Source organism: Silurus meridionalis, chromosome 12 (genome assembly GCF_014805685.1).
Source record: "Silurus meridionalis isolate SWU-2019-XX chromosome 12, ASM1480568v1, whole genome shotgun sequence".
NCBI lineage: Eukaryota > Metazoa > Chordata > Actinopteri > Siluriformes > Siluridae > Silurus > Silurus meridionalis.
In genome coordinates, this window is record NC_060895.1 from 7,727,878 (window position 1) to 7,747,992 (window position 20,115).

General features: G+C 36.5%; 1 protein-coding gene across 3 annotated transcripts; it reads right to left on the reverse strand.

Moving 5' to 3' along the window:
- Positions 1 to 260: 260 nt before the first annotated feature.
- On the reverse strand, positions 261 to 18,844 carry ttc12 (tetratricopeptide repeat domain 12). Of its 3 annotated transcripts, XM_046862113.1 has the most exons (21): positions 18,717 to 18,844; positions 17,292 to 17,455; positions 17,110 to 17,140; positions 16,860 to 16,937; positions 16,529 to 16,650; positions 16,291 to 16,350; positions 14,642 to 14,713; positions 14,495 to 14,555; positions 12,129 to 12,317; positions 11,129 to 11,198; positions 10,634 to 10,722; positions 9,646 to 9,814; positions 8,611 to 8,703; positions 7,463 to 7,526; positions 7,244 to 7,378; positions 6,967 to 7,059; positions 6,744 to 6,812; positions 5,596 to 5,697; positions 4,497 to 4,596; positions 4,061 to 4,286; positions 261 to 1,112 (listed from the first exon to the last, which is right to left on the reverse strand). In XM_046862113.1, the coding sequence occupies exons 1-21, from the start codon at positions 18,772 to 18,774 to the stop codon at positions 1,037 to 1,039; spliced, it is 2,121 nt and encodes a 706-aa protein (XP_046718069.1). In that variant the 5' UTR covers positions 18,775 to 18,844; the 3' UTR covers positions 261 to 1,036. The 3 variants fall into 3 exon arrangements, with proteins under 3 accessions (XP_046718069.1, XP_046718070.1, XP_046718071.1); XM_046862114.1 differs by lacking the exon at positions 16,860 to 16,937; XM_046862115.1 differs by lacking the exons at positions 16,860 to 16,937; positions 17,110 to 17,140; positions 18,717 to 18,844 and having other exon boundaries at positions 17,292 to 17,444.
- Positions 18,845 to 20,115: the final 1,271 nt, after the last annotated feature.

Below are 20,115 nucleotides of genomic sequence, written 5' to 3' on the forward strand. Positions count from 1 at the left end.
ACTTGATTTATCATTTAATTTTAATTTTAAAAAGTAATGATTAAAGGAGCCTGCGTTACATCAGACAAATTTTTTTGTTTTGTTTTTGGGATGAATATGGAATCAAAAGTACGGTGCAGGAACTATTTATATTCTTAAAAATGTATATATATATCTTAATAAAATCCATTATTTTAGCTTTTGTTTTTTAATTTTGGCAACAAACAGGAAACAATGCAATAAAACTGAACTGTAAGTAAAAAAAAAGTGAAAACGAAAAATCTTAATAAAGAAGTTTATTACAGCATGGATGTGACAAAATACATTAAGCACTTTGGGATTATCGGTGTTGAGAAGAACACAGGACAATTCCTGGTCAGACATTTTATACTTTTCCTCCTGCCTGTAATGTAAATTGGATTTTGCTTTAAATGCAAATTAAACATAAGGATTTTGTGATGTCTTTGCGTTATCACCCAACAGCTGGGTGATAGTATTGTTTATATTTTATAGTTTAATGGTTGATTAAAGTTATTCACCTGATTTTTTATAGATATTAAATAAATAACCTTTATGATATTTGAGCCATTTTTGGGAATGAGGTTATTCAGACATACACTGATCAAGCATAGCATTATGGTCACCGACCAGGCATAACATTGTAGCCACTGATCAGTCATAACATTATAACCACCTGCCTAATATTGTGTTTGTTCACCACTGTTCCTTCCTTGGACCACTTCTGATAGATATTGACTACTGGAGACCGAAAACACGACACAAGAGCTGCAGTTTTGGAGATGCTCTGACCCAGTCATCTAGCCATCACAATTTGGCCCTTGGCTCTAATCCTTATGCTTGCCTATTTTTCCTGCTTCTTACACATCAACTAACAGGTGCCATGATGAAGAGATAATCAATGTTATTCACTCACCTGTCAGTGGTCATAAAGTTATGCCTGAACAGACATTTAAAGTGATTTGGGATGGAAAATAAAACCTAGATTGTCTTTTTATGGTGTTAAATCAGGAGTATTGTTGTGTTCACGGTACTAATTCTACGTCCATGTGAATGTCTGCATAGAAGAGTGAAGGATCTCCAAACCATTCAACTCCCTGAGCTTTAGCAGGTGCCTAAAAAAAAAGACCACAGAGTCAGATTATGTGAATGTGGTTGCACATCATTCAAGCTGCCAAAGACAGCCAACTCTGCAAAAACATTTTTATATGGTAATTGTTTGTCGAACAAATTTTTCTTGCCCATTATCCTAAACAGACTCTTCTCTTAGCCAGACACTTTTCATCCACTGAGAGCCTGAACCCATATTACATGACCAAGAGTATACTCATAACATGACCTACATGGAGCTATGCCTTCTGCCCTGATGCTTTCTTTGTGTGAAAGAAGCAGCATTAATTAGAACCAGTTGCAGCACGGTCTTGAAAAGTCAAATAACTGAAAACTTTCAATATTTAAACAGATCCCACTCCCGCCGAGCCACCCCATTAACTGTTATAAATGCAACGGCTGCAACAGAAATTTTACAGTGAATTAAAGCATGAAGCAGAGAAGTGCACTTCCAAATGCCTCCTCACGAACAACTAATCTTGATCCCACGTCAGATTCATAAAATGTCACGTTTTCTGACTAACCCGCTGAAAGAGAATTTACCTTAGTACCTTCTGAGAAATTACATCAAATAGCCTATACATTTTTCAATCCTGTAAATTTAAAATCTTTACTAAATATAGCCCTCGCATTTCAGACCCCATTTCACAGTTAATCATATGTTTTTACTCATGATTATGTGGGTACTATGTAAAAACTTGGGAAGCTGCATGAACCATGTCAGGTACAGCAGTTTTTGAAATGCTCAAATCAGCCTGTTTGGAACAAACAACCATGCTATGGTCAGCATTACTAAGTTTTTCTGGGGATTAATATAAATATTAATGGTGACTTTTGCCCTTTATCTGCATAATACGGACATTTGTCTGGCTATTTGTATAAATAAGAAGTGTATGCATCATGAGATACCCATGTTCCTATTTAAGTGAGTGTACACTGATCAGCCACGTCTGAATCACATGTGCAATCAGTCCAATGGAAGCACAGTGGAACTGGCATTAGCTTCTGAAAAGGAAAAAAGCGCTGCAGGGATGCAGGCAGTGTAGCATGGAGACACATCATCTCATTTCCTCTGGGAACCCTGGTTACATATGTAACCTGGAGACGTTTCCCTTCAGGAACTCAGACTTTTGAGTATGTTTGTCCTCTCTTGGCACCCTGATGTATGCTTTCTCTAAAACCACAAACACACAATGCGACACCTTCTGATCTTCTCTATTCTTTCTATCAACATCCTCAAAGCAAATTTTGCATCCTCGGCATGAAACCATACTGTTGCTCACAGATGGTCACCTCTTCTCTCAGTCTGGCTTCCACTACTTTTCCCCATAACTTCATGGTGTGACTGATCAACTTTATTCCCCTGTGGTTACTGCAGGTCTGCACATCTTCCTTATTCTTAAAAACTGGTACCAGCACACTCCTTCTCCATTCCCCAGGCATCCTCTCTCCTTCAAAAATCTTGTTAAACAATCTGGTTAAAAATTCCACTGCCATCTCTACTAAACATTTTCATGCTTCTACCAATATGTCATCTGGTCCTACCAACTTTCTACACTTTATCCTCTTAATCGCTGCTCTCACTTCCACCTTACTAATCCTATCCTCACCATCTCCACACTATCCAACCTTCTCTCTCTCTCATTTTCCTCATTTATCAGCTGCTCAAAATACTCCCTCTATCTTCTCAACACACTCTCCTCACTAGTCAACACATTTCCATCTCCAATCTTTATTGCTCTAACTTGCAGCACATCCGTCCCAGTCTGGCCAATCGGTCCAAATCCTTTTCTTATGGTGGCTGAGAAGTGCAAAACAAATTAACAAATCAGAAAACAAAATAACACACAGAGTGCTTTCTGAAAAACAGAAGCTGCCGCTGCCTTCACTTATATGTGCTTTATACTCCTGGTCGTGATGTCACCTCATCAATGACGGCCAGCATCTAATTTTTACTGATTACACACATTATTTTAGAGCATGAACACTCGGGCGCGTTCCCAAAGCGTTTCGACGCAGCTCGAGTTCCTGAAAGTAATACATTTTCCGGTTTGTCTGAATTGTCATTCTGTTTTCGGATTTGTTAGTGTTTTCGGATTTTTTATTTTGTTTTCGGATTTGTTATTTTGTTTTTGGATTTGTTATTTTGTTTTCTAATTTGTTAATTTGTTTTCTGATTTGTTAATGTGTTTTGCACTTCTCGGCCACCGTATTTTCTCCTTCCTATCTAGTCTATAATTGACTGCAAAGGCCCTGATAGAATGAGACTTCTAGGAGTCTACTGAAGTCTATTTAGAGCTTTTCTAATAAAGTTTTGAAAAAACTTGTGAGGCTTGAACTTATTCCACTTATATGAAATGCACACTTCACTGTCTTTCCCCACAACACTGCTGGGGACTTAATATAAGACAACAAAGTATAACTTATAATGAACTAATCTCATTTTATTATTAAAGTTTGTAATAATTTGACTTGCTGTAACAGAGTTCAGAGACACTAAGGAAATGCTACCTAATTTGGAGATAATGCTAATGGTCTCTGGGATTCCAAACTCTAAATCCTACCAAATGGTAATCATTGTTTTGCATATATATTCCCTGGAAAAGAAATAATTCTTTGGGAGTCAGATCTTCCAAAAAAAAAAAAAAAAAAAAAGCTCATTTTGAAATGTAAATTAGGAAAATAGCTGAGGGAGGTTAAAGTTATGAGAAAAGAAGGGAATCCAAATAGTTTTACCACTTGAGTCCTTCTTGTGCATTATTAATAACTGTGAACTCTACAGATAATGAGGGCAAAAGTTGCAATTACTTACTAGAATTGTATTCCCTTTGCATTTTATTGATCAACCACAATAACGTAGGACTGCTAAGCAAGAGCCAGGTGGGCAATAGGTGGGGCAGAAACACAGCATTAGAATAATGATCAGGGTGATGGAAAGGGCACTTTTGTATACCTGGGCTCAGCTCTGCACAGTTTCCCCAAAGTGATGGCGGCGTTCTGCTGCACGTCAGCTCTTTTAGATTTGCCAGCCACTTGGCGCAGTAGAAGCATCACGCAATCTGTGCCCAAGAGACTGGCTGCGGCTCCCTGTACCGTCAAACAGTGTCCCAGACACAGTGCTGTATTCCCTACCACCAACTCATCACTCCTGCCCAGGAGCTTCCTCATGGTCACAAGTCCTGAATAAACAATTGTGTATAATGCACATAAAGTTACACATAGTTCACTGAACTTACTTTCCTATACTTTGCGAACATACTGTTCTTTCTTAAATCCCGGCCTAACCATTATTTTACAATTTACATACCTTCTTATCTTTCTTCTTTTATTTAAGCTCATTTTCGTTTGATAGTACCCCAACTCAATAACCACTGAACCTTAATACTTACTCTTGTCAAGCTTCACCAGCTCTTCACGGGCCTGCTGGCTAGAGGCTGTGCACACTGCCATAGCTTTAATTGAGTATCTTGAGCTTGTTTGCCCTTCACCCTGTGAGAATGAAAACAAAAGCACTTTAATCTTTTCAGCAAATTTCACCATATTACACATTCATGGTGGTATTCCATCGTGACACGAAACATGAATTGTTTAATGCTGCACATAACAAAAATCGACTGCTGAACAAAGTTTACAGTTTTTGTTGATAGTAAAGCTGTTTGCTAGATTGCCATTATTTTGTAACAATGTTACTATTGATTGTCATTATGGGATGAAATTACAGCTGTAAATATTTCATTTTAAACACATATTATGCAAAATGACAACCACAATTATTAAAAAAAATGTTAAAACACCAATAGTCACAAAGTAGACAAGTACATGGGGAAAGTACCCCGTCAGTCCCGTTGTTGGTCATAAATGTCTTGTGATTAAAATGCATCTTGTGCCTTAAGAATAGGATGCCACTACAGTCTTCATCATAAAATTCCATTCCACTATTGCATTGAGATTACGATGGCAACATTGTCGTCAGTTTTGCCTAAAGATTAAACTTTAAACAGATTAAACAGTGCCTTGAGATTAGACTGAGATTTATGACTTTAGCCCAGTAAATTGTGCAGGTCAGCCTAAGTGCCCTAGTGCTGCACTATACACAGCTCTGGTCTTACTGCACATGCATGTGACAAAAACCATCCTGGAATGTGGAAGTGACTAACAATAGATGTTATTTGCCATTTTCATACATAAAAGATGGAAAACAAATCATATGACTCAAGTAGCTGAGTCAAGGGAGCTTTAAAACCAAAATGTTAGCTATAATACAGTGTGTAATTAGCAGGAATTAAATGAGTTTTTGTCTTTTAGACATATAACACAATACAGTGTACAATGTCAAGATTTTATGTAAGATTAGTTATACGATAGTCAAAATGTGCAAAAGTATGTACACAGTGATTTAAGATGATTATTTAATCTTTGACAGATTCTTTGGTAATAGTAACATTCCAAATTGGCATAAACTCCTTCATGAAAGTGAATGTTCGATACCTTGAGAATCTTCAGCAGTTTCTTTACTACTCCTTGCTGCACGACCTCCTGAATGGCATCCTCTGATTTTGGGAGAACTACGCTTAGCAATCCTACTGCTCTCTAAAACCAGTGAAAAGAAAGGCAAAAGTCATTTCTGAGTAACAGCCCCATTACTCTCAGTTACACAGTGGTGGACAGTAACGAAGAAAATGTACTTAAGTAGCTTTATTGTGTATCTTTATTGAAGTATTTCCATTTGGAGAAACTTTACTACATTTCAAAGTCAAATATCTTACTTTTTACTCAACTACATTTGCGAAATCCGTCGTTCCTTTTTATTTATGAGTAGATAAAAGTTTTACTTGTCACGCAGTAAGCCACCAAACCACCATACTTAGTAAGTACATTTAAAGGCAAATACTTTTGTACTTTTACTCAAGTAAAAGGTTAAAGGGAGCATTTGTACTTTTAATGGAGTAATATTTTACCTAATGTATCTCTACTTTTACTCAAGTACATGCTTTATGTACTTTGTCCACCACTGCAGTTGCAGTATTAAGCAGTTAGGGTGTTTCACACAAGCCTAGCTTCAGGGCAAGGGGACAACAAAAAGCTCATCACACACTGAAAGTTTGCTACTGCAGGTAAACAATTCACTGCATTAGTAAACATATGGGCAAGCCTGGGCTGCTGTTTCACCTTAATTGTACATTGTGGAACAGTTCAAGGGATATGATCTTCCAAGAAAGCAAAGCCAGGGAGAATGTATGTGAAGATTTATTTACATACATATCCATCATATGCAGAGAAACTTGTCCCTGAGCTTATGCCTAGAGTGGCTACAGGGATCATTATGAATGCTTCATTGCATGCTGAATAATTTGCCTTGAGGTTATCATCATAACCAAGCAAAAACTTCAGTATATTAAGAAAAGATATTAATGATCATATGTAGCCGCTGCCCAATGAGGATTGTATATGAAATAATGAGAGTAATGAAGTGCAGAAATGCACAGTGGGAGGGAATATAGAAGATTAATGGCAAAGAAAAAGAAAACCCTGAAAACAAGGCAGACATGATGCCACAAATTCATATTAAAGACTGAGCGGTTGATAGAGAGCTAGAGAGGCTGCTAAGCCTGAGGGAGACAAATACATATCCTCACCGTGATGATTCCTCCATCAGGATCACTAAGCAGAGCCACACATCTTGTACAGCCCACAATGGCATCCTCCTGCATGTAAAACAGATACCAACTTTTAATGCACTTTTTTTGGACTCGATTACAGCAAAGTAAAAAAAACGAGAGAGATGCAAAACAGTTCATTCTGTTCTCCTTATATCTTTTAAATATATTATTGCATTGATGCAAAGATTCAGCCACTTACTTGAATAGCTGGAGTTTGATTAGAAGCCATGTTGATCATCAAGCCCAGTAGGGGATAGAGAATATTTCTGTATTCACAGCTGGCACATCGGCCCTGGAGGAAAAAACATCATTTCATCTTGACATTGCTAAAAAATTAACTGTGTGTCCTGTGAAGATGTGCTAACTTCAAAACGCAACCACAACTCAAAATCCAAATTCAAGCTGAGAAAACAAGGCATTATTCAGTTATGTTCAAGGACAAACTTAACATCATCGTATAAGGTGATTGGCTTTACCATGGCTGAGAAGGAGCTCTTCCAAAATTCTTCACGGCATACCAGCTTGTTAATAACGACTTCATCAGCAGACATGGCCCCAATCATAGAAATAAAACGAGGAAGCAGGATGTGGCTGGATCCTGTAATATTTGCCTATAGATGGAATCAAACTTTATTAGACAATTAAAGCAAAGACTGATGACTAAGCAAATCAGAACGACCTCTGAGTTTCATTACCAGCAAATGCTCAAAAGCAGGAGCGAAAACCGTTGTAAAGATCTCTCTAGACTGGATGCGAAACCTGCAAACAAAAATGCACAGAAAATATTTACGCTGTAGTTCTGATAACTCAACGGCATCTACAGTAGGCGTCATGCAAATTGAGTCTCAGGTTTGGAGTGTATTTTCTCACTGTGTTCACTCATCCAAACAGAGCCTGTAAATCTTGAATTACTGATGAGAGTGGCTTGCTAGTGCAAGGAGAAATATGAGGTCCTGTTGCTGATATAAAAGTGAATCTTTTCAGTTTTTGCGGCAATGACTATATCAAGGATATTTACTCGCTTTTGCTTGTAAAGTGACTCACAAATTATTTCAATTAACTAATGTATTGGGTGTGTGCCACATGTAATGAAGAATGCAGTCATTTCTGGTGGTCACTGCCATTTATCATGCTCTCAACCAACAATCTAGTGGTTAAATGTGTATGTTGGGCTATGTTCAGGCCAGTCTGAATTGCAGCACTGAAAGGAAATTTGTTGCACCATGTCATGTACCGAATCCAATGCTTGAAATTTCTAGAGGCGGGGGGGTCCTTATCTAAAGGCTCACAGAGACACTCAATCATTTGCCCTTGACAGCTTTGCACCACATGACCTAAAGCTCTGGATTCGGCCATGAGTATGGAATTTGCCTGTGACAACTAATCATGGCAAAAGATGGCGAAAACCGCAAGTGTGATCAATCCTTTATGCTTATTAGAGGTCAAATGGATTGTATGGAACAAGTTTTGAGGAGAGATGAGGGGTGAATTACTAAGCTGTGATGGATTGCCATTGTTTAATGGTTCATGGTTCATACATGTTTCATTTGGGATTTCTACAACGCAGTGGTTAATAATTTGAATGTATTTGAATATTCCTTGGTTGAACATGATTCTCTATGATGCATTGCTATGTAATGGATTCCCATGTGGGTCGTGTGAAGGATTGCATGAAGAAGCTGCTTCTCTCTGTATGACGTTGATAGATTCTAGTCAGGTGCACAGAGGGCAAATAGCTTAACGGTAGGTGCAAATATATATTTATATATATATATATATATATATATATATATATATATATATATATATATATATATATATATATATATATATAATGCCTTACTTATTTTCTCCAGCCAAGTTCTCCAGAATAGCAAGGGCAGTGGATCCTGATTTGTCCTCTTTGCATATGCAGTCAATCAAGATCTCTACCATTCTACAGGTAAAAGCCAAAAAAGAAAACAGACTTAATAAGTGACTCAATCAATCAAGTTTATTTAAGTATAAAAATCAATATAGTGAGAAGCATAGTGCATATTTTTTAGTCAAGAAAACTGCAATAGATTTTTATATTATAGATTTATATATATTCCCCACACCACCCCCACTGTTAAAAAAAAACGTAAATTTTACTCTAAGCAAATTTTCAATTATCAACTTTTTCTTTTACTTAATACATTTTGGACCGGTAATTTTACTAGTACTTAAGTAAAGTTTCACTGAAGTAACAATACTTTTACTTGAGTAGAATCATTTAGTACTCTTTCCACATCTCTCATAATCTTATAATAAAAAAAGTCAATATGACTATACTGAAGATATTATCTAAGTATGTAAAAATGTGCAGTTATTTAATAAATATTACATTTCACAACATTTTACATAAATAAAAACGATTAAATGGATGATATTCATTAACAAATGAAAAATGAGCATTGACAAATCGCTGTGGTATAAAAGGAATACGACATTTTCTTTCTTAGTTTCAAACCACTAATGTGAATAGACGAGTAATATTTACTATGTAGGCTTTGGGATGTTTGTATTTGCCACATAAATGTATACTTTTCCAGCTGTAGGTTCTACCATAGTGTTATGGTACAGTAGTACCTTTTAGGAATTATAACAACCGTGATGATATTTATCATAACTGCACAACTGCAAATGGGATATTGATTTCATACAAACAATAACGTAATATCCAGTATTTGACTTTACTAACACAATATGGCCAAATGCTTTTTTTTATTTTTGCTCCAAATAGCAGGAAAAAATGACAAAAAAAACACACTTACTTTTAAGTAACAGTGAATGAACCAATTTTCTCATAGGATATGGTTTAACTACTGCAATAATGAAACTTAAATTACTTTTTTACCTGAGCAGATTGAGGTTTTCAATTACCAAGTGTCTTCCATGCTGGGTCTGACAGTACATGCAGACTAGCGTTAAACATTCCTGCTGGACTGTTAATGAAGTGGAGGTTAACAACTGGACAATCTGTTTTCTTGTGCTGAGACATTGCAGTAACAGCTGCTGGTTTTCCTCTGTAAGTGACAGCATGGCAAGACAAGAGTCAGTATTCTGAGAATATTTATTTATCACCAGAATGGATATGTTGTAGCACAACAATTCTGACATGACAAGTAGTCTTTTAAAACTAGGTTCTTTTCACTGGCATCATATATGAACCCGCCTCTGAGTCACAGCTGATCCTCAGCAAGCAAACAACTGAATGCTTCAGCACAAAGGTATTACTCCTGTAAAAACTGCCAATGAATTTTCACCCCATTGGAAAAGCAAGGATAATAAACTGGAGAAATATGCCTTTCAGCTGCCTCTATCCAGGCAGCTGAAGTGTTTGCTCTTATGCTTTCCACTGTAACGCACTCAATATAAGCATTGGAGATTTAAGGCCTGTGATTCTGCTTTGAACTAAATGTCAAGCTGTGACACTTGGTTGGGTTTCCACAAGTGCAAAACTGGATGCAGTCTCCTTGAAATTAAAGAGCCAAGGCTGCTAATCAATCACCATATATATCACCATACCACAGCTGTAACTCAGCATCTCTGTATGGCCCAAACACCACAATTATCGAAAAAAAAACTATATGTATGCATTACAGTCAAGAGCATACTCATGGTGCTGCAATGCTGGCGTTTTACCAACTTGGACTATAGTGTCTGCCAAATGAACAAACACGAGTGTAAATAATAAATAATAATAAATAAAATAAATAATAAAAAAATTAAAATACATACATACACACACACACACACATACAGTATATATATATATATATATATATATATATATATATATATATATATATATATACACACACACACACACACACACTATTTACCATTTCCACTGCAAACCATTTTCCATAATCTGAGGACAGAAACACATAACTCCTCTCTGTGAGGCTCTTTAGAAGTCTGTGCAAGACAGCTAGAAAAAAACAGAGATTCATAAAAAGGGGGGATTATAATGCACTTATCCATGCTTAACATTTGCTGCAAATCTTGTCGAATCACAAACAAATCCTAAGCACACTTTAATAAAAATAAAACAAAACAGATTGCAGAGTTTTATGCATATTCAAAGTAGTTCATTCCTAGTCAGTCATTTCTAAATAAGTCCACAACAAACCAGTTGATAAAGAGAGCTGTTTAAAACTTAAGGCTGTAATCAATTAAAGACCGATTTGCACAATTTGCAGTGAAAAACATATGGGAAAAGACTTTGCTGCATCAAAAGAGCGAAGGCCTTGAAGAATTAGCACAGAAACTTTTCTAAATGATCAGGCTGTCAGAAGCCTTTTCTCAAAAAAACAAAAGAAAAAAAACAAACTTACGTCTTTATATTGTTGTTGTCAGCGATAACTCTGAAGCCATTGTTTAATCGGAATAACGTCTGACCAATACCTATGAGGAAACAAAAATGCTGTTGTTATAATCAAAACAAATGCAGTGAAAGCCACGTATTGATGATCAACTACACTGGCCAACCTCAGAAACAAAATCCCTTTCTTAGTCAAGGGCAAAGGAGACAAAGACAGAGAGAGAAATAAACAAAAACTCATTAGGAGTCAGGGACAGTTCTCTTATCTGGCCAAAAGCAGTATACACTTCTGCGGAAAGGAATTAGCTCACAAAGGCCCTGTTCAGGTATCTTTCCTGTCCAGAGTGCTGGCTGGGATCTGTTCATTTTAGAAAGCTTTCACGGCTGCGTGGTTTGTAGGAATGACTTCAGGACATGGCCTTCATTCTGCTTTTAGTGATAACAAGCAACCAAGAAAATAGTTTTGAAACACCTTTCTAGCTGTAAAGACTTATGCACTTTTTTTTATTTAGGCGCTTTTTTTACTAATATATTTAAACTCTTTATTATGTGAACAAAGCAACTTTATAGTTTGTAATATGGAATGACTCCTTTAGAAGTCTCAATACTAAGATCAAATCAGAGCTGCCGAGCAGCGTAAAGTAATTCGTGCTGCTCAGATGCAGACATACTGATGGGTGAAGAACAGAAAGAAAATACCTGGCAATGTTCTTAAAGGGAAAAGAGGCTGCCATTGTCAACAACGACATGGATAAATCTTTTTACAAAGTGTTAATAAAGCGCATTGGGAATCAATAAAACATCCACAAACCCGTGACTTTCTCCTTATTGACCACAAAGCCAAAAAAAAATATTATCTTGGATGCTTAGGGAAATGCCTAATCAGGAACAAGTACACAACTAAATACAACTGAAGATGGACCAGCAAAACCAGAAGAAAAATACTTTGTGAGTTGGGGAAACTAAAGAGGAATAAACTAAAGAGGACAAAATTCAGAATTATTTGCACTCACTGTCTCTAACAGCTTGTGTGAGAATCTCCAGTCCACCACAGTAATAAAGGTTGTGCATATTGGGTCTTTCCAGCTTTGTCAGCAAGTCAGGAATTGCCACAGCCTCTTCTTTTCCATCGTTGAACTCCCTGAGTGCTGTTTCTTCCTGAAGGACCTTCTTCTCTTCCAAATCCACTTGTGTCAGATAATCTATAATGGCAGTAGAGATAAGAAGGTACTGTCATTTATATTGCGAGCTTGTATTTAAGATACATCATTAGCTGTCTAAATATATCTGATTTCTTTATACAGGAATTTCTACTGAAATTCTTTTCATTCGAAAAATGTTCAATCTATGAGAACAGTTGTTGAATAAATTGTTTCAGTCAGCAAACAATTACACTTCAACAAAAAGGCTCTGTGGATCAGACTGCTGTACAGACTAAATGTAGGAACAATTACAATAATTACTTTTGGCTTGTTTGCTATTTGTTTTTTTGGTTTTTGAATCTAAATGACAAAAGAAAGGCTGGGGTACAGTGGAAGGCTGAAATTATACTAGTCAAAAATGCAGACAAATAGTGAGACCAAGCAGTCAACACAAATTACTTGTTTGAGTATTAATTATAAAAAGTATCTGTGCATCGCTTCCAGTGTTTTCTTAGTGGGTTTTTTGTACCAAATAACAGTAAAAGATCATGTTTCTGCATTGATACATCTCTGTCCTTTAGTTTAAGTTTAGAATTGTATATCTAATCCAAAAAAGAAAAAAGAAAATGCTGCACATAGCCCAAAAATACATGGCATGTTTAGTTTTTTCTTGCAGTTAGGTCAACTCAGGGTCGAAAATTCAATCATTACTGCATTGTGTGCTATGATGACCAAGAACACATCACTAAGACAGCCATGGGGTGGTTAATTTGCAGGAAATCATGTTGATTAACTGCTGCATATGTGCAAGCAACGTAGGTGTTCATACTGGAGTTTTCAGCTAATAGGAAATACACTATATTGATCAAAGTTTGTGGACACCTGACTGTAAATTAGTGTGTCTGATTTTAACACCCCATTCCACATTTAGTCCCCATTTGCTGTTAGAATAACCTCCAATTTCTGCAATGATATTTCACAAGTTATTGGAGTGTGCTTGTGGAGATTTGTGCTCATTCAGTGGGGTGAGGTGAGGTGAGGTGAGGTGAGGTGAGGTGAGGTGAGGTGAGGTGAGGTGAGGTGAGGTGAATAGGCCTGCGGTCAGCAAGTGGTCCAAATCATCCCAAAGTTGTTCAGTTTACATTCAAACATACATTCATACTTATATATATTTATATATAATTTTATTTGAGCATGTTGTCTTCACGTTATATATCTATGCACAATCTTCTGTACATTATTTACCCTCACCCCTGTGTGTGTGTGTGTGTGTGTGTGTGTGTGTGTGTGTGTGTGTGTGTGTATATATATATATATATATATATATATATATATATATATATATATACACATACATACACACATGTACCTTGCACAGTGACAATAACGTTAAATCTAATCTAATCTAATCTAATTTTCTACTGTAACTCAACAATATAAACCATATCTTCATGGAGCACATCCATAAAGACATCATATACAATTGTGGGCCTCCATCTTTGTGGTAACAGCTTGGGGATGAATTAGGTATCCCAGTGTCCATATAATGTATATACATTTCCTGCAATACACGTGATTAGCTCTGTAGTATTTATAAATATTACAAAATTGTCAATATGAAATATCTTTCAGTTTTAGTAAAAAATTGGGTTAATACAATTCATATGCAAAAACATCTGACTCGGCAGTACCATAAGGCTAGAACCATGCTATTTTTTTTTTTTAATTTGGCTCCATATTAAACTGTCAACAATTAATGCGCTCAAATTATATTAAACATCTTTTATGTTCAATATTTTTTAAATATCGAATTCCTTTGCATGCAGTTGTACATACTGACCTAAAAAACAAAGTTATTGCAAACTACAGCTGATCCTTTTAAAACATTTACAAATGTCAAGTGGCAATATTCCAACAAGAATGCGTAAATACAATATGCGAAGCACTTATGAGCATTAGTGAAACTGTTACAGATGCATTACCATGCAATTAGTTTCTAGCAAAGCAAAAAATAAAACAGGAGGGGCACAAGCAGGTAGAGGAAGAATGACAGTAGAAAGTGTGAGAGAGAGAGAGACAGAGAGAGAGAGAGAGAGAGAGAGAGAGAGAGAGAGAGAGAGAGAGAGAGAGAGAGAGCACCAAATGTTGGCTAAAGTAAAAAAAAAATGGAGACAGAAATAACTTAAATGTCACCATATATTACATATACACCTCTTGATATTATGTCTAAGTCTTACCTTTCACAACGGGTTCATGCTCTGGTGCGGTATCCAATATCTTCTCATAACAGAGCCTGGACTAATGAAATATGGACATAATATAGAGGAAGATTGTCAGTGCAAGTGCCATTACAGAGGGAATTCAAAGTAGACAGCTGATTGTACCTCAGCAAAATGTCCTAATCCTAGATGTGCTCTTCCCATGTGGACATATGCCTTAATACACTTCTCATTGCACTGTTTGAAATCAAAAAACATCAATTAGATTTCACTTGACACCTGTTTATCATGAAAATTCGATTGACACTTGGTAAAATTTGCCAAAACACCTTTCAAAGATGTCATAATAAGAGTTATGAACTGACAGAAAGTCTTAAGAGAGCCTTAAAACATATCATAATATATAAAAAATTATAATACAGTATGTGCAAAAGCTTGTATGTGCCATGGTTTGTGTAGGATTTAATTTTTTCTAAAAACACATTTCAGAATCTTAAACATATTAAACATAATACATCAGTATTATTTACATCTGGTGTAGAAGAAATCAAGCTCAGCCATGATCCTATCAGACTTCAGATAGCTAGCAGAGTTAGTGTATATCAGTATATGTTTAGAAGATAAATAGGTTATTCAGTAGCCTATCCCCAGTATACCTTGGTTGGGAAAAACCAGAAAACCTACAGGAAATAAAAATAAAAAAAAATCTATGCATGCACTTCTATACATCCACCTGAATCCTGGAGCTGTGATGTTCTAACTGCTAAACTATGTACCATCAAGTATCAATCCTCTACTAACGTATGGTATTCTCTATACCCTATTGTTACCTATAGTTATAAACTGTTATGGAATCTTGAGTGAGTCACAGTAGCCATATTGTTCTCCATTAGCCGTATTATCCTGGACTAGGCTGAAGCCTAGCCTGGGTAAAGAGGCTTTTTTACTTGTCACATGTACATTGCAGCACAGTGAAATTCTTTCTCTGCATATCCCAGTGATGTTAGGAAACCGGGGTCAAAACGCAGACCCCGCCATGACCCTGGGACACAGAGGTTTAAGGGCCTACCTCAAGGGCCCAGGAGTGACAGCTTAGCGGTACTGGGGCTTAAAATCCAACCAACCTTCTGATCAGTAACCCAGAGCGTTAAACAATAAGCGATCACTTCCTATAGTAAGTGGAAATTTCAGGATTTAACCGACTTTGAAAACAGACACTGTTCTAGGTGGACCTTAAATTGTGCAGAGAGACTCTTTACATACAGAAGTCCAAAAAGGCCATGCATTATAATATATTTTTCTTTCTTGTTTTCTGGTGATCATGACTTCACGAGAAAATTAAGTCGGATCACGAGAAAACTTGTTGAGATCACAAGAAAATTTATTAGATATCACAAGAAAACAAGACAACAGCCCGTGTTAAACCCAAAAAAACAAAGTTCAATATACTGCCAAGAGTCCCCCAAGGGGCCTTAAAGTTCTCTGTAGAACCCAGCAACAGAGCTTTTCCTCAGAAAGGCTTCTGGTTTATTCCAAATTCACTCATTATTGTGAATATTAAAGGCTTTTTTTCAAATAATAAACATGTACCTTCATTTAAGAGTTGGTACGTTCAGAAAGATGTTAGCTCACGAGAACAAAAGCTTCAACCCAGTTTTCTTTATCTGTGCAACTCTTTGGTTTATTAAACACTGCTTTTGAGTGGCCTGTCGCAGTCCCCAGCCAGGACAGGATAAAAACGAGGAGTAGCTTAGCTGACACTATGATGAATGAGAGGGCACATCTGGCACACCTTTACTTACAGTTCCACTTACCTTTAGGGCCCACTCACAGTCACTTATAGCCTCCTTATACTTCTTCAGCTTGATAAGGGCCTGCAGAATATGGATTCAGGAGAAGACTAACCTTAGTAACAATACCATCATTGGGCATTTAATTGTTATATATATGTGTGTGTGTGTGTGTGTGTGTGCGTGCGTGCGTGCGTGCGTGTGTGTGTGATTGATCTGTTCAAATGAAATGATGCTTAATAAATAGAAAGGCACCGAGGACCTGGGCTCTGTTTGTGTAAAGTGCTGGCATGTCACGAAGCTTCTCTAGACCTTCTGTGTACATCTTGACAGCCAGTTTATAGTCTTCCAGGGCAAACGCTTGGTTTCCTTTCTCCTTTAGGGCTGTGGATCAAATGGAGTGAAAAAAGGTGGTGACAGTGTATAGAAATGCAGATGTATTGCATTGGAACTATTTTAGAAAAAGCTGTCTGTCTGTCTGTCTGTCTGTCTGTCTGTCTGTCTGTCTGTCTCTCTCTCTCTCTCTCTCTCTCTCTCTCTCTCTCTCTCTCTCACACACACACACACACACACACACACACACGCACACACACCGTTTGCTTCCTTCTCTTTTACTTGTCTCCTCTTTCTTCTCTCCTCTGCATCCTTTTCTAAAGCTTTCCTGAAATTCTCTGAAAGAAGGCAGATACTGTATTACAAAATTAACAAGCAAGTCAAAGAATATTTTTGAACAGCATGTTGTACATTTCAAGTTCTAGTTTTATAGCAAAAAAATATTTGTTTATGCACAATACCAGGAAAGCATTTAAAACAGATTTAAAATCCAGTGTGCAGTAAACCTACCTGGACTCTCACTGGCTACACAAGTTGCATTCTGCGAAGTAAAAGGACCAAAGATAACAACTTTAACACTAAAAAAACTATCTGACATCTTGGACAAACATAGCTGCAAGCTTTATACAGCAGTGTATGAAGCTTGCAGACATAAGTGGGTACAAATAAAGAATAAATCTGTTGTTGGTTACCACTGGTCTGCTCCCACATGAGGGACTGGTATTAATCACAGTCCTGTTGATGTGACTTTTACTCATTTTCTGTTCCTCCAATGACACAACCAGGCAGTCTGCTTTTTTCACAGCTTTCTTCTGAGTGGCCACATCAGCAGAGTTCATCTCCTTCACCAGCTCACCTGTACCCAGACAAAGCACCCACAAATCAGCACTCAGAACCACTCAAGAACACACCTTTTTAAAGAAAGAAGTGATATGAGTGACTTTAGTGCCTATGTGCCGAGCATAAAGGTTAGAATAGATAGAGGCGTACCTCTGAATACCTGAAAATCTAATCAAAACAGTACTTGAGAATTTTACTTATATTAAACATAGACTCAAAGATGCACTAGTCCTTAACACCAAAACATGTTAGTGAAAAGCCAATAACTTTGATTTGTGATGTTTAAATTTTCCTACAATGCAAATCAAATTGTATACCTGAACACTGAATTAACCAAAGATCAACACAAAAGCCTCTTCAACATGCCATAATGAAAAAGATCTAACACAAAAAAATAGTGAAATAAGTAACTTTAATTAGCAAATAAAACGTCAGTATCATGTTACAAAATAAAGGAACCATTAGTATTCAATGGACAAATAAAATGAGAGTAAATTATTTTGGATGAAGTAATACCAAATATTCAGCACTGTTTGTGATTTGATGCCCCTCTCAGATTCAAAAAGGGGCCCTTATTCCACTTCAGCCAAAGCTGGTTTTCAAAGTTTTTGGAATATATTTTATCTATTTTTAGACTGAAAATGAGGCCAGCATTGCTAAAAACAATTGTTTCTAACCGATAGTGGATTTTACCAATACTGATAGCTAGGTTGGATCAGACTTGCAGGTAACTGATTAATCAAACAATGTAAAATAGTACTGAACTTTATTTGAAACAAACAAACAAATATGTATATATATATATATATATATATATATATATATATATATATATATATATATAAATAAATAAATGAATAAATGAATAAATAAATAAATAAATAAATAAATAAATAAATGTGACGTCAGAAATCCGCCTCTAGGGGCGCTCTCGCAATGACAGCAAATCGGAAGCTGGAAAAACTATCGGTATGGATTTTTTTGCCGATAGACAATAGTTCAAACAATCAACTATCGGTCCTGCTTGATGGCGTCTTCAGCAAAGGTGTGAAATGTTTTTTATAACAATGTCAATTGAAATATAGTGGAGTAAATAGTACACATTGAATCATAAATGTACTTGAGTAGAGAGTAAAAGTTGCTCTCTGATGCCAGCTTCCTTGCATAGGGAAATATTTAGACACTCCTGTGGATCCGAGTCTCTCATATGATTTAAACTCGGCGGAAATGAATGCATTCATGCAAAATAAACAACCAAACAAACAAATAGCACGCACTTATCTGCTCCACGTTCGCCAAGAACCTTTCCAAATCCTCACTTTCACACGACGCCATATTTCTCTTCAACTTTCAGCCGACAACCATCAAACTGCGCGTCCTCGCCGCAGAATCGTAACCATGACAACTTTGGAAACCACGTGGTATGTGTCGTCATTGTTATGCGACAAAAACATGTACGCTTTCAGTGCAGGAGAAGTACAGACATAATGTAACAGAATCGATGCAGCTTGCTGTCTTATTGTTATGTACAGTAGTGTGCAAGTCTACATTATTTTTTTTAAATCGTGTACATTTATGGAAAATAAAGGAAATGAATTTTTGCTTTTGTTTTATTGAAATGATGTGTACAGTGAATAACTGCTTAAAGCATTATTGGTGCTCCCCTGCCCACTTTTTAAGAACTGTACACAACCATGGTGAGAAGAGGGCTCAGAAAATCACCCTGGATCTCTCACATCCAAGCCATCCCATTTTTTTTAACTTTTGGCCTCTGTCTTTTGCTACACAGCACCAAACACCAGCACAGCCAAATACAAAAAAAGGTTGCCTGCCTCAGGCAATCTACTTCATGAAGTTAAATGCTCTACCATTTGTGCTATAAAAAATATACTACTTATATTTATTTGAAACTACCCTAAATCTTATTATATTCTATTATTTTCTGTTTTATTATGTTAGTTCTCACTCTCTGGTGTTCTGTATTGTTTAAAGACTATAATCACACTCTTGGTATCACAAAAATGAGGATGGGTTCCCCTTTTGAGTCTGGTTTTTCTCAAGGTTTCTTGCTTATAACATCTAAGGGAGTTTTTCTTTGCCACAGTCACCATGGCTGCTCGTCAGGGATAAATACACATCATTCACCTTAACTGTTACATTCTGTAAAGCTGCTTTGAGGCAATGTCTGTTGTGAAAAGTGCTATAGAAATAGACTGAAATAGACTTGACTATTCTTTTCAGCACACCTGTACATACAAATGTATCTATTTCTGTTTACTTATGTGTATTTTATTCACATATGTTTATTTTGTATTATCTGTGTTGTCAGAGATGGGCAGTATATATGATACCAATATTTCAAATACATATTTCAAATATTAAATACGATTTTGTCATTTGTATTTGATACGTATTTTGTATCAAAATACTTCAGTGTTTTGTATTTCTGTTGTTTTAAAATACTATAAAACACTATGTAAGAAGTCTACATGATGACTTCATAAAAATGAGTGGTGCCTATTCAGTAGTGCCAAGACAGAAAGCTGCTCACCATCTGACCTCTGGAACTGATCTGAAGTTTTTCTTACATTTGGAGGACACATAAGAGAAAATAAACAGGTTTATATCTTCAGACTACACAGAGCAAAGCTTTGCACGTAATATGACGTTATTTTT

Excerpts from the sequence above, each read along its gene's own strand:
- ttc12 (XM_046862113.1), bottom strand. The coding sequence starts at position 18,774 with ATGGCGTCGTGTGAAAGTGAGGATTTGGAAAGGTTCTTGGCGAACGTG. Across the intron at positions 16,651-16,859 it reads AAAAGAGAAGGAAGCAAACG|CCCTAAAGGAGAAAGGAAAC; the intron begins GTGTGTGTGCGT and ends TTTGATCCACAG. Across the intron at positions 14,714-16,290 it reads ACTGTGAGTGGGCCCTAAAG|TGCAATGAGAAGTGTATTAA; the intron begins GTAAGTGGAACT and ends GATTTCAAACAG.